General features: G+C 38.3%; 1 protein-coding gene and 2 long non-coding RNA genes across 3 annotated transcripts; 1 reads left to right on the forward strand and 2 right to left on the reverse strand.

Annotated features, from left to right (window-relative positions):
- Positions 1–5,136: 5,136 nt before the first annotated feature.
- On the reverse strand, positions 5,137–6,403 carry LOC123466762. The gene is made up of 3 exons (XR_006641520.1): positions 6,261–6,403; positions 5,669–6,197; positions 5,137–5,599 (listed from the first exon to the last, which is right to left on the reverse strand). It is a non-coding gene; the product is annotated as an uncharacterized LOC123466762 (long non-coding RNA).
- An 874-nt stretch (positions 6,404–7,277) lies between these two features.
- On the reverse strand, positions 7,278–8,510 carry LOC123466763. Its single transcript, XR_006641522.1, has 4 exons — positions 8,240–8,510; positions 8,035–8,174; positions 7,481–7,601; positions 7,278–7,411 (listed from the first exon to the last, which is right to left on the reverse strand). It is a non-coding gene; the product is annotated as an uncharacterized LOC123466763 (long non-coding RNA).
- A 528-nt stretch (positions 8,511–9,038) lies between these two features.
- LOC116917466 lies at positions 9,039–12,618 on the forward strand. The gene is made up of 7 exons (XM_045166946.1): positions 9,039–9,175; positions 9,253–9,664; positions 9,742–9,834; positions 11,001–11,552; positions 11,710–11,881; positions 11,980–12,167; positions 12,562–12,618. The coding sequence occupies exons 1-7, from the start codon at positions 9,039–9,041 to the stop codon at positions 12,616–12,618; spliced, it is 1,611 nt and encodes a 536-aa protein (XP_045022881.1).
- The last annotated feature ends 591 nt before the right edge of the window (positions 12,619–13,209 follow it).

The following is a 13,209-nucleotide window of genomic DNA, read 5'->3' on the forward strand; positions in this document are numbered from 1 at the left end:
CTATCGACACGTCCCCGAGTACGTGGCTATTGGGCGATTGTCCACTGGTTCCCAATGAAGATTACGAATAAAAGATGTCACAACTCAATAGCAATGTCAACATTAGTTTCGATGACAGGAATCGTTATAAAACCGGAAAGGAAACTTATAAAACTTATGCATACCAAAAAAATAATTTCAGTTCTACGAATAAACAGAAAAATTGTATGAAATTTGGGTACTTTCTTATACAATTCTCCCACGCTCGTCGATGGACATATCGTAGAGTGTACACCAATAAGGTCTATGACATTTGAAAAACATAATAGGTAAGTAGGAGAAAAACAGTTATACCTTAAGTGATTGCTTCAAGTTAATTATCAAGTGTTTACCGATGGCGCCTTCCTACTGGTATGCCGGAGAGATCTTGTGTTCAATAATGTAGTTATGTTCAACAACTTTGTTTTCAGTGTCGTCGTGTACTTTGTGATATGTGGTTTAAGACTACAAAGTTTATTAGTTAAAGTGAAGCAAATAAAAAGAATGATTTACAAAAAGTTAATATGTGTTTGGGTTAGAAGTCCTCCAAAAATAAAAAATTAATTAAAATTTTTGTCTCCCCTGGGTGTTGTGGGACAGTCTTCACGGACATCTGTCTGTGACTATCCAACCCAGTTGTTTAAACAACCCCATTGGTCCTTTGTAAAATCATCCATGTTGCTATGTTTCTGGGATTGGGATGGGATTGGCTGTTGGAATTTGCAATTTTTGTAGAGATTCTAAGCTTGGCTAGTAGTCAGTACTGGTCAAAACCGTGTTTTGGAAGTGTTGTTACAATGGAACGGTTTCGCAAAGTTTCTGGAGCTCGTAGCGACAGCCATGTTTGCATCGACTCGTTGGATGAATATATTTTTCATCGAAATGGAATTGTCCGCGGAATTACCAGGTAAGTTTCTTCATTGCATGCAATTTTCTGCCATGCATAAAACAATCAACTTTTTAAAAGGTACTGATGTAGTCGTTACTTGACTAGAAGATGTACGGCTAGCTTAACATGCAATGAGCAAAGTTTTTTTTCTCCAAATGGTTTTCATAATCACAAGGACGACCACCTTGAACTTATAAAATTTGAGTTCATGGATTGGTGTCGTCAATAAGCTGCCAACACAAATGTCCCTCTGCACACCATTTACATGTCGGCTTTAAGAAGGTGAGCTGCTGTTTTTATTTATATCGCATTCAAGTAGAATGTTGTTATTTGTTCCTCTATATTGGATGTTAATTTCTGGCTTTACGTTTGTAATTCTTATTCCTAGATATCTCATTTCCATTTTGTATTCTTAACCTATAAAGGCATCTTGTTCATTCTTTTTTGTTTTTTTATATATTAATAGGATTTCCGGGCCGTCCGCCTGTCCAATTTGTCGGTATCCGGACTACCCTATATCGCGCGCGTCAGCATTATGTACCCGTTAATCCAAGAAATGCACAACATTTTGCTGACCTCATCAACGCCAATCAAAGATATAGGTAAATTAAAGTACTCTAATAAATTTTCATTTTATTTAACAATCTGGTTACTTTTTCAGAATGGATTTGAATGGTGTCAACCAATTTTTCTTCGGACGCGTGGTGGCGGGGGATGGAGAAGCATTAGTTTTTGTTAACGTCGGAACTCTCCCCGCTTTCATTGATTCCCACGAAATGCATATGGACGGAACCTTTCATGCAACACCTAGAGGCTTCTACCAGTTAGCATCTTCAGATGCTGTATCATACGGCATGGTAAGTTTTAAAACATTCCATCCTAATATGAGCAAATAGAGAAATCCAAACGACTGATTTTGTTGTGAATTGCAATTGTGAGCGACTGAGCGGATGCTGGAATTGGCTTGGGCGCAGTGCGTAAAACAGGGTTCAAACCCTTTCGGCTTAGCTTACCCACGCACTTCCAATGGATAAAACTGTATGATGTAGCTACTGAAGGGCTTATCAGTGTATGAGTGGATGGCAACCGACGGGCTGGAATATAAGCTGTATCAGCAGGCATTCACTGGCAGTGGGGTGTCGGGCAGAGATAGAAAGTTAGGCGACGAGCTGACGGGCTAACCGGTAGAGATAGCTTGAGGGAGGCAACATAAACTTAGATTTCGACGGAAAAGTACAGTGTTGGGGTGAAACGGCCAGAAAAAGCTTGGATTTTGGCGGGCAAGTTGAGTCGCCGGACAAAAACAAAAAGGGTGGTTGACGGGCAGAGATGGTAAGCAATTTCAAAGAGTCAGAGTGGGAGTGACGGGCAGAGATAGTGTTAGGTGCGACGGGCAGGTAAAGTTCCAAATAGATAATCCGCCGCATCTTGAGTTGTTTTTCGGCTACTCCCTGTTATCGGATATGAAGATATCGTGGATTTTTAGTTCCTCTTCCGTGCTCTAGCGGTTGAATGTAGCAAATGGGCTAAAGTAATAATGATTTCACCATCCCCCCCCCCCGATTTAACACGGGCACAAACCTATTAGTTCAGCACGTTAAAAAATACTGTAATGCCACCTTCCTTCGGACACTGGATGGACCTAAGCTTATTACAGTTTATTTATAAATGACATGTGATTCACGAGTAGTTATTTTGCATTTTTTTAAAGACAATCTCAGTTGCATCGTTTCTAATGACAAACAAGATCCAAACACTGTGCGAATGCTGCCTCCGTCGGTTGTTGGAGATTTGCCAGCAGAACACCGGAAGAGTTCCGGAACCTACCCTTCTCCTCAGTGATTATGAGCTGGCAATACTACAATCCATGTCGGCCGTATTTCTTACTGGTAGGGCTCGTGGCTGCTACTTCCATTCTGGGATGGTAAGTCCTAAATTAAATTTATCTATGGTAACCAAGATAAAAGGATTCCAAATGAATGTCAAAAATTCTTGTAAAATAAAATTTCTTTCTTCCTTTATTTTATTCGCCGCCTCTCAGTATTATAAACTGGTCGTCGATTATGTCAAGTCGTCATGTTATATAGTTATATGTTATTGCTTCATCACGATGCAAATATCACTACATTATGGGCATTTACCTGAATTTGAGTAACAACAACAAGATGTAATGAAATTCACCATTCTAGAGTTAAGAGTTCGAAGTCCCGTTTGCTGCTAGTTTTAAAAGCGCTTCCACATTTCTTTCAAGTCCAAATATAAGTATGCCTGCTATCTGGGGTTAGGACAAGCATACAGGACGAACGACCAAATCAACCGCCTAGTGAAACTCGCGATTGCACTTGCTCTTCTCCCCCCTAATGATGCTTGGATTGGCTACGAGGGGTAGCTAAAATTCCTTCAATTTCAAACTAAACGATTAATAATTTTATGTTATATAGGAACTACGGAGCTACGCTAACGAAATCGGTGGCGCTATTGACGCAGAATCCAGAGTACGCGTCAACCAATTTGTCCAGTATATACGATCATTTTGGATGGAGTGCATTGGACCAGAGAGATTCTGCGTCAACATGGACAACAACAGAACAAATAACCAGATGGAAGCAAACCACCGATCATTCAATCATAATATAGGGAATCCACACCCCAACCCGTGGTATTTTTTAGGTTAATTTCTATTAACTTTCTCCATGTTTCAAAAAGAAGTAACGTTTCCATCTTTTAGATCGCCTTCAAGAATTTGGTCTGGAGGCGGAGTACAGCTTCCTAGCCTTACGGGATGGCACTCCTGTTAGAGATAGAAGACGTCAAAAATACGTTACGCGAGACAGGGAGATCAGGACTCTGCAGATTGATCTACAGAATGGACGGATAACCATCCGGGAGTTCTTAATGGCAGCAGCGTTCCACTTCGAGCCCGTCGAAATAGAATTTCGAGAGCAAAACGCAGAAGAACTTAACCGCCCCTTTGACGAAGCACGTGCGGCATTCGAGGCTTTGCTACATGTTCCACCTGCCGTCATTGATGCCCCGAATTTCGCTTTCAAGAAGATGAAATAGTGGAAATCGAAGTAGTTCTTGCTGCGGAAAATCGTCTGGAAATTGCTGCAGTCGAAGATCCTGGGGCTCCAGTTGCAAGGGGTCGTGGAAGAGGACGACCTCATGGAAGAAGGCGACCGCAAGTTCGCGGAGCACCAAGACGGGAGGCGAATGAGCAAATAGCCGTTGTCGATCCACCGGCTGTAAATAGACGTGGAAGAAGAGGGCGACCCCGTGGACATCAAGGTAGAGCACCCGCGCCACGTCAAGGTGCACTAGTTGAAGTAGGCCCAATCGGTAATCCTGCTGCTCTGTTGAATGAAAGAGGCGGTGCCGGAAGAGGACGTCGATACGTTCGTCGGGTTGCACCAGCTGATCCACATTTGGAATCAGAAGACTCGCAGGATGAAGACAACGCCGTTAGGATGGAAAGATTTTTCGAAGCTCAAAACGCGAATTTCTTGCAAAGAAGAGCAAATGTAATGGCAAGATTACTTCAACTACGACAGGAAAGGGAAATAGGGGCTGCTCAACAAATAGAAGAAATTAACGAAGAGTTGCTCGTAGCGGATGTTCTGCAACATCAGAGAAATATCCTTCCACAATTCCCAGAAATTAACCATGATGGTAATTGCCCAGTGTGTTGGTTAAGGATGCCAAACACCGTATTAAACTGTGGTCATATTTTTTGTTTGGAATGCATTGAAATCATTGAAGCGTCGGGGATTAGAACGTGTTCAGTGTGCCTCTCAGCGTTCGACACTCACCGACCTCTTCTCCCAAATGATGTAAATGTTGCCAATATTTTGTTGGAATTCGGTAACCAACACTAAAGTTTTAATTTAGGCAATCTTTGTCCAATAATTGGCCCATTTGGAAAACATGCGTTCAATCAAGAGAGTAATACATATGAGAATCAAGAATTGTGACATTGTTCCACTTCATTTATTCTTATTTATTCAACATGCACTGCCACGTATGTTTAGAAAAAAAAGTACATATCAATGAAGAACCATGGCAAAGATAAATTGCAAGTTACTCTCATCACCCATCTCGTCCGATTCTCTCTAGGATTCATAAATGTAAGTCTTATCAGCTATGTACAGAATTCTAAAACAGAGATAAAATATCTGATACGGTGAAAGATTAACAGACCAGAGGAAGAACCTTTTAACATTGTGAAACAAAGCCGAGTTCACTTAGGTCGATTCAGACGAAGTTGGTAGGGCTGGATAGCTGGCAATATATGGCACGGGAAGAATTTTGCGAGCAGGAGTGAAAAGGTCATCGATTTCGACAAGACAGGCACCAGTGTGCTCTAGCGTTACATGAACTGAGAATGTAGCTATTTTCACATCGGTTGGAGTACGTGACCAAGATACGTTTGGCCATGCCGAGTTGTTCAAAACGGTGCCTTATCTTCGGATGTCCAAGAACGGAGGATTTTGGAATGCCGTCCAGACAACAATGATAAGCCAGGGACGGCAATTTGACTCAGTATGCTCGACTGGCCTAGTGGAAGTAAGCTGTTTATTGTCACTGTCTACAAATAGCACTTCGGCTTCACTTCCTTCCACTTTCAAGATTAGGCCACAGTGCCGCCAGCCATCATCCTTGTATTAGCCGACACCCACACGCTTGTTATAGATTCTTTTGAGGTATATAAAAGAATATAAATTAGAAGAGTGAAAGGATTCTGACCCTTCGCTTACCAATCACCTGTGTAAGCTGCAGCCAATTTGTCCAGTAAGTCTTCAAGAAGTGGACCCACATCAACCGTATAGCAGCAAAAGCTGTAGGGGTTGTCGAAAAATACGGTTTCGAGGATCGTCGTTGACCCTTGTAATCTTTTGTGAGGTGGGTAGAAAAGTTGAATGGGACACGAAATCGGCACTACCCGCTTGTGGAGTTCAATAGGATTGTTTGAGTGGGAAACACAATGGGTTCACCGTTTTACCAATGTATTTGTTTCACGTAACCTCGACTGGCATTTGAATTGACAGAAGAAATACTCCGCGTCTTTTATCTTTGGTACATTTTCACCAGTTTTTGCGGAATCCCACTAGTCCGCATTACCATTCACGATTGGCAACTTTCCACCAGCCTTTCGAGGAGCACACGAGTCCACTAACTTATCATCGTTTAGGATTGCTGCATGAGCCATGGCAGTATTAGGCATTTCGTTTGAAACAAATCCCGATTCTTGGGAGCCATGAAATACGATTCCTCACTGGCTGGACACCACCAACTAAGTTACAATGAATAACAATCACATCGATTTTGCAGCCCTTTTAATTATTAAAGAAATTACCTGTAGGTACCATTCCGTTACTGCGGGGACATATTGAAGCATGCAGTCAGGGGCCGATTAATGTAATTGGTAAGAATATTATGCAACGTTGCAGGAAAAACTCAGTTAATGGGATGACAGAGCTTCACGCAAAATGACTTGCCATTGACCTGGAGAGCCTACTCGTTTTATGGTGCGTTTACTCCGAAAATAAAACCACGATATAATAGGAAAGGTACACTCTCGCGCTATCCCAGTCTCTTGGAAGAAACGGCGGGTGTTCAGTAAAGGGTCCCAAGATTCCCCGCCAGGTTCGCTAGTATAGGAGGCCCATCGCCTCTCGGGGGTATAGTAAAAATTGGGGTTTTTCGTTCGTTATCTATAAAATTACCAATCAATGTGTCCAGAAATTGATTTCATTTAAGCTTAATTTAATTCCCTATCCTTAAATACCTAATTCATCTAGATTAATCAATTATTTATATGTTAAATTTGTGATTGAAATTCACAATTTTTTGAAATTTGCGCCTTTCACAACATTGCCAATTTCATTATAATAAACACGTTTGTCTTCTCTCTAGTGTAGCAATTTTTACACGTTTGTTACACCTTTGTTAACAATGGATATATTTAATAAATATTGACGAATTCTATTTATAATGAATTCTGCACTAGAGAGAAGACAAACGTGTTTAATATAATGAAATTGGCAATGTTGCGAAAGGCGCAAATTTCAAATAATTGTGAATTTCAATCATAAATTTAACATATAAATTATTGCCTAATCTAGATGAATTAGGTATTTAAGGATAGGGAATTAAATTAAGCTTAAACGAAATCAATTTCTGGACACATTGATTGGTAATTTTATAGATAACGAACGAAAAACCCCAATTTTTACTATACCCCCGAGAGGCGATGGGCCTCCTATACTAGCGAACCTGGCGGGGAATCTTGGGACCCTTTACTGAACACCCGCCGGTCTTGGGGATAGCCGAGAGTGTACCTTTCCTATTATATCGTGATAAAACAGTAAATACCAAATGGTTGTTTGTAAAAGAACTAGAGGGTTTTCAAGTGAAACCCATATTTCTTGACAGGAAATGTTGATATTGTTTCCGTACTCTATAAAGAAGATGGATACCTAGATTTTAAATCATAAACACATTGCCCTTTCAGGCAAGACAGTAAACTTACATCATTTGTCATATTCGTTTATAGATTGACAAATAAATTCTTACTCCTTCGAAGTCAGCATGCACACCCAAACACATCTTTCACTTTTTAGTGTTTTTTATCTTCCTTTTCAAGTATTGAAGGCATTTTTCTTTCCATGTGATCCCTTTTGAATCACTACATCACCTAAAAGGAATTTTGTGGCCAGAGGATAGAAAGTGCTAAGAAAACTAGAAGTTGATGGATGATTTTAATGCACGCCATCAGAACCATTACAGTGTGGACATAATCTATGCAGAAAACTTCAAGATACCCAATTCTTACAACAGTGTGATCACTGATTGTTGCTCTCAGTCAGCTATTATTTACCACCATGCTAAAACCTTATCCTCTTAAGATCACTCACGATAGGCCGAGGACAACATTGTAAATTGCTTGCAATAACCTGTTCTTCCATTTGGGTTGCAAAGCTACTATCTTTTTATAATAAAAAATCAAATTGCAGTAATTGGCCTTGTTTCTGTTGGCAGTCAATGGCCTCAACCACATGTGTCATTTTGACGTTGAAGAAGAAACTCTAAAACAACAAAAGATAAATAAACAGTAAATAATGACTAACCTCTTCTTGCAGTTTCTTGTCTGTCAGGTTCTAATTTGCATTTTTCTCTTTGGCATACAATTGAGGAGTACCAAGATCAATAGTGATGCCAAGATTACATTCCACAAGCAATTTTTAATTTTAGCTTTTCTACGTAGCTACTGAACAAACAACATAGAAAACAGCTACAATGAATGGTTCTATTCCAAAGCATCTTTCAGTTTACCTTTGAAAAAACCACTGCTACTGCAAAATGTCAGTCACTTATTGTTTCAGACAGGTAAGTTGGGTTGTAGGGAGTCTCTTGAAGGAACTTGCACTATTTCACTCAACAGACCACGTCTGTTCTTCTCTCTCCAGATGCTGCTGCAACATGTGATGTTCATCTGCTTTCTTCATAGACCCATGAATCCATGCCCCAAACACATTACTATCGGTTATTGACGGTTGACGCACTTGACGACTTGACATTAACGTTGACGGCTTCATGCTTCATGGTAATGGCATAGTAGAAGAGGGGATGGTATGTTCACTTACTAGAAATTTCCCGTAAGGCTAGATCCTCGGTTTTTCAGTGTTTTTTTCAAAGTTCTTTGTCTCGATAAATGGTGCTGCCACCAAACGTAGCGCCAACTTCAACAGTTTTTTTTTTAAGAGCGAAGAAGAAGTAAAGCTGTTAAGTGTGCTCGTTGTGAATTGCAATAATGTCTATTTCAAATCCTGTAAAAGTGAAAAGAAAATATTGTCTAATTTGTGGCAGTATTTCTGAACAGGAAAACAAAAAAGTTAGCATTTTTACAATTCCTAAGAAAAAGTTTTCTTCTTGGCAATTAATCATTCCTGAACTGAAGCAAACCTCTACCCTGTGTGAAAGGCATTTTGATCTTACAGTTATTGTGAAAGGATTTACAGATGGGGTAGTATTTCATGAATATGAAAGATGGAGATTAAGTCGTTTTGCTGTTCCAAAACATTTATTGGGTAACATACACATTTGTAAATTTTCACACTCGCTTGTTAAAATAATGTTTGAAACAGGGAAAAAGGAAGCACCAACAAAAGTACAAACCCGTACACCCTTGAAAGCCCTTTTTACAGATAACACACAGATGAAGCAAGGTCGCAGAGAAACACTGATTCCTATTAATTCTTTGGCAAAAAGGTACATTTATTTCTTTTTGATATACAGTATGTCTATAAGCCTATAATTTATTTGTCTTTGTCTTGTGTTTTGTATAGGCATGACACAGAAGAACAAAACAGTGATAATGAGCCAATGGAAGTTACCTATTCCTTGATTGTGTCAGAAGAAAATATTGAACCAATGGAGGCTACCAATTCCTTTATTGTGTCCCAGGAAGATGAAGCTATTACAAATCCTGTACCGAAGAAGAACCAAAAAAGGAAATACCGAATCAAAGCACCAATTTACTGTTCATGCAAGAAAGAAATAAAGGGGAAGTGTTTACCTTGTCAGAATAGGGATCTCAAGATGCTTGTCAAGGAAAAAGAAAAACAACTAAAAATTGTTAGAAGTTATCAAAATAAAGCAAAAATTGACTTAGAAAAGCTGAGATCAAGACTTAAGGAAAAGGACAAAAAGTTAAATACAACAAGGAAACAGTTGGCAAAAATGCGTCACTATGCACTGGTAAATTTCATGAATTGTTTAACTTTAATTTGTTGTTAAGTATTCATAATTTACAAATGTTGCTTGTCGTTCATTAGAATGTGGCAGTGACCCTTTCAAAGCTGAAGGAGGATGTAGTAAATCTTACCGCAAATCAACTTGACGAAAAAGTGAAGCATCTAACTCATGGAGTAAGTTTAATAAGACGCACTTGCAGTGAAAAACCTCAGTAATAGAGGTGTTTCACCTCTATTACTCTGGCTCTACTACGGTATTGACGAAATGCTTAACTACCAACATTTTAGAGTAAATCATAAATGACATTTACATTACATTTACAATGACTTCTATAAGACTTTCTGATTTTTTGTAATCACTTACACTTTATTTACTTTCAAATTTCTAAAACTTTTGATGTAGCAATAATAAAAGACACATTTAAAAGAAATAGTTTTAAAAGAAATAGTTAATTTCTTTCAAGCTTGTAGTGATTTCATCATTTACTTTTAGGAAAGAGTTATTATCAACACATTCATCATGAAGGGCAAAGCTGAGCTTAAAGCAGATTCAGGAAGAGGACATAGCATGAGATACGATGGAGGTTTCTTAATGCAATGCTTGCTTTTAAAGTTAAAGAGCAGCTCAACATATCACCATCTTCGTAAAAACAAAATCCTACCTCTTCCCAGCTCGTCAACGATTCGTCGGCGGCTTAGTTCATCCCATTGCAAGTTTGGATTCAATGAGTTAGCGTTGGAAAATATTAAGAAAGCACTCGCCAATCTACCACCCTGTAATCGTTGGGGTTGTTTAATGTGGGACGAGGTTTCTCTCAAGAAAGATCTCACATGGCATTCTACTAGACTGGAGTGGCATGGAATAGTTGATTTCGGTGACGATGTAGAGGGTGCAGTCAAGAGTGGAATAGCAACTCATGCCCTCGTTTTAATGTTCCGTCCGTACAAAGGAAAATGGGTGCAACCGTTTGCCTGTTTTGCGTCCAAGAATGCAGCTAGTTACACAATTCTTCATGAAGTAATTATTAAATCAATTGTTTTACTTCATAACAACAATGCGATAGTGAAAAATCTAGTGTGTGATGGATGTACTTCGAATAAAGCCGCAATGACTCTCTTTGGAATTGCTGGAAAAGTATCAAGAGAAAAGGTTGAGACAGATAACTCCTATTTCATTAAACATCCCATGGATTCCAAAGTGAAGATATATTGGTTGTGTGATGTTCCGCATCTTCTAAAGTGTACTCGAAATCAAATTCTAACCCATAAAGTGGTTCAGGTAAAAAATGTTATTGCTAAATTTCTGGTTCTCCCCGTGATGTTACCTTTGTTATCAATAGTATGCAGGTGCAACTGCTCTTTTCACTTATTATCAACGTCTACACAATTTGGAGAAGAAAAATCACTATCGAAGAGCACATAAACTAACGGATTCTCACATCAACCCTACTAATTTTGAAAAAATGAACGTTGCGAAAGCAGCTCAGCTAATGTCGGATACAGTCGCTCAGGCTATTCAACGATACCGAGTTCAAAGAAAATTTGCTTACCTTTTCAAAGGTTCAGAAACCACCGAAAAATTTACAAAATTGATAAACGATGTGTTTGATGTTCTGAACGGACGTTTTGTAGCACAAGGGATAAATATTTCTAATTGGTGTAAAAAGAAGAATGTTTTGGACACATTTCTGAAAATTTTGGATGTTACTGAAGAATGCAACCGCTCCAGAAAACAGCATGATGCAAATATTCCTCTCAACATGTTTGTGTCAGAAACAACATTGCAGGCATGGAGAATAACCGTTTTGAGTGTCATTGCCTTGGCAGAAGAACAATTCAATGCTGATTACATTACTGTTTTAACTGGGAAGTTCAACCAAGACCCATTTGAGGTAAACTCAACTTAGTAACATTACATTTTCGTATTCATGATGCATGAATTTTCTGTTTCAGCGTTTTTTTGGAATTGTAAGAGGAATAGACGATACACCGACTGCGCACTCATGGCTGCAGATATTTCGCATTTTGTCCCTTTACACTCAAACAAAGGCGACTGTTGAAAAAGGAAATGTAGATAACGACGAAGACATGACAGTATTGGTTTCTTATGAACAATGCCTTTTAAACAAGTTTAAAACTTGCGAGAAAGAATCTACTCAAATTCGTGAATCGTTCAAGGATCAGTTGTTGGATGAGTTGTCGGTGCGGTACGTGAATGTATGTGATGTGATGATGAAATATCCAGTGACGAAGGCAAAGATGAAATGATTTACGACATGTGTGGTTATCTTCTTAAGACTCGGGATTCCGTCTGGACAGACTGTGATAAATGCAAAAAAGGTCTCATCTCTAAATATGAGGATTTACCCACAAATTTTCTGTCCGCTGAATATACCGCTGAAAGAAATCACGGAGGTCTCACATTCGCAACCGTTAATTTATTTAAAATAATTCAGAAGGTTGAAAATGTCATGACAAAATTTTTTGATAATGATTCACATATTTATGTAAGTAATTGCTATGAAGTTGTGATAGAAGAGTTATGTAAGCTCAAGGTTTTTAATGTTTGCTGCGAGAAACATGAAGATACTTTGCCTTATTTAATCTTGCAATATGTACATATACGTTTCCACACTGAATCTAAGCGATTTAGAAATCTGGAACTGTCTAAGGAGCGTTCTCAAATGAAAACAAACAAGAAACTATCTAGAATTACCAAAACAACTAAAAAACAATGTAAATCAATCCTGCCAGAAAAAACAGTCAATAAAACCGTTAATACTTAGTGTTTCAAATTTATTTTATTCATGAAAAGAGTGTGTGCATTTATTATTTTTTTATATATTAAAAGTATATTTCTTGAGTTACAGCATAAATAGTACGTAAAATTTTGATTTACAGTACAATAGTACCTTTAATATCATCCGTAATGTCAATTGCTATACTGACCCGCGCTAAACTTTCAAACGTAGTTCTCCGGAAAATCCGCTTGGTGTCACTACCATTTATCGAAGCAACCTGGGATCGAGCCTTATAGCCTCGCTTACACTAGAGGGTTTTTTAAGCTTTTAAGCTTTTAATTTTAAGAAGTTAAGGTATTATTATAAGATATTATATATGTACTGATATTTATTATAAGATATTATTTAAGTATATTATATTATTAAAAGATTAAGGAACTAAAAGCTTAAGAAAAACCTCTAGTGTAAGCGAGGCTTATGGGAAATTTCTAGTAAGTGAACATACCATCCCCTCTTCTACTATGGTAATGGAATACGACGGACGGACAACGGCAACGTTGTGCGAGTCCTGACTACTGTTACTACTGAACAGTTGTTACAATGCTACAATATTCTACTGAATACTTACAAAAACTTACTTATGAATTATTACTTACGCAACTTGTTATCAATGGTTAATTTTATTTGTAGCATAAATTACATGTGAAACATTTTACTTGTAATACTTTTAAAAAATGCACAATTTTATCTATATCATGTATTAAAATTACAACATTTTACTTATAAATTATTTCTAAATTTGTTTCTA

Source organism: Daphnia magna, unplaced genomic scaffold (assembly GCF_020631705.1).
Source record: "Daphnia magna isolate NIES unplaced genomic scaffold, ASM2063170v1.1 Dm_contigs117, whole genome shotgun sequence".
NCBI lineage: Eukaryota > Metazoa > Arthropoda > Branchiopoda > Diplostraca > Daphniidae > Daphnia > Daphnia magna.

Excerpts from the sequence above, each read along its gene's own strand:
- LOC116917466 (XM_045166946.1), top strand. The coding sequence starts at position 9,039 with ATGTTTGAAACAGGGAAAAAGGAAGCACCAACAAAAGTACAAACCCGT. Across the intron at positions 9,665-9,741 it reads AAATGCGTCACTATGCACTG|AATGTGGCAGTGACCCTTTC; the intron begins GTAAATTTCATG and ends GTCGTTCATTAG. Across the intron at positions 11,553-11,709 it reads TCAACCAAGACCCATTTGAG|GCGACTGTTGAAAAAGGAAA; the intron begins GTAAACTCAACT and ends ACTCAAACAAAG.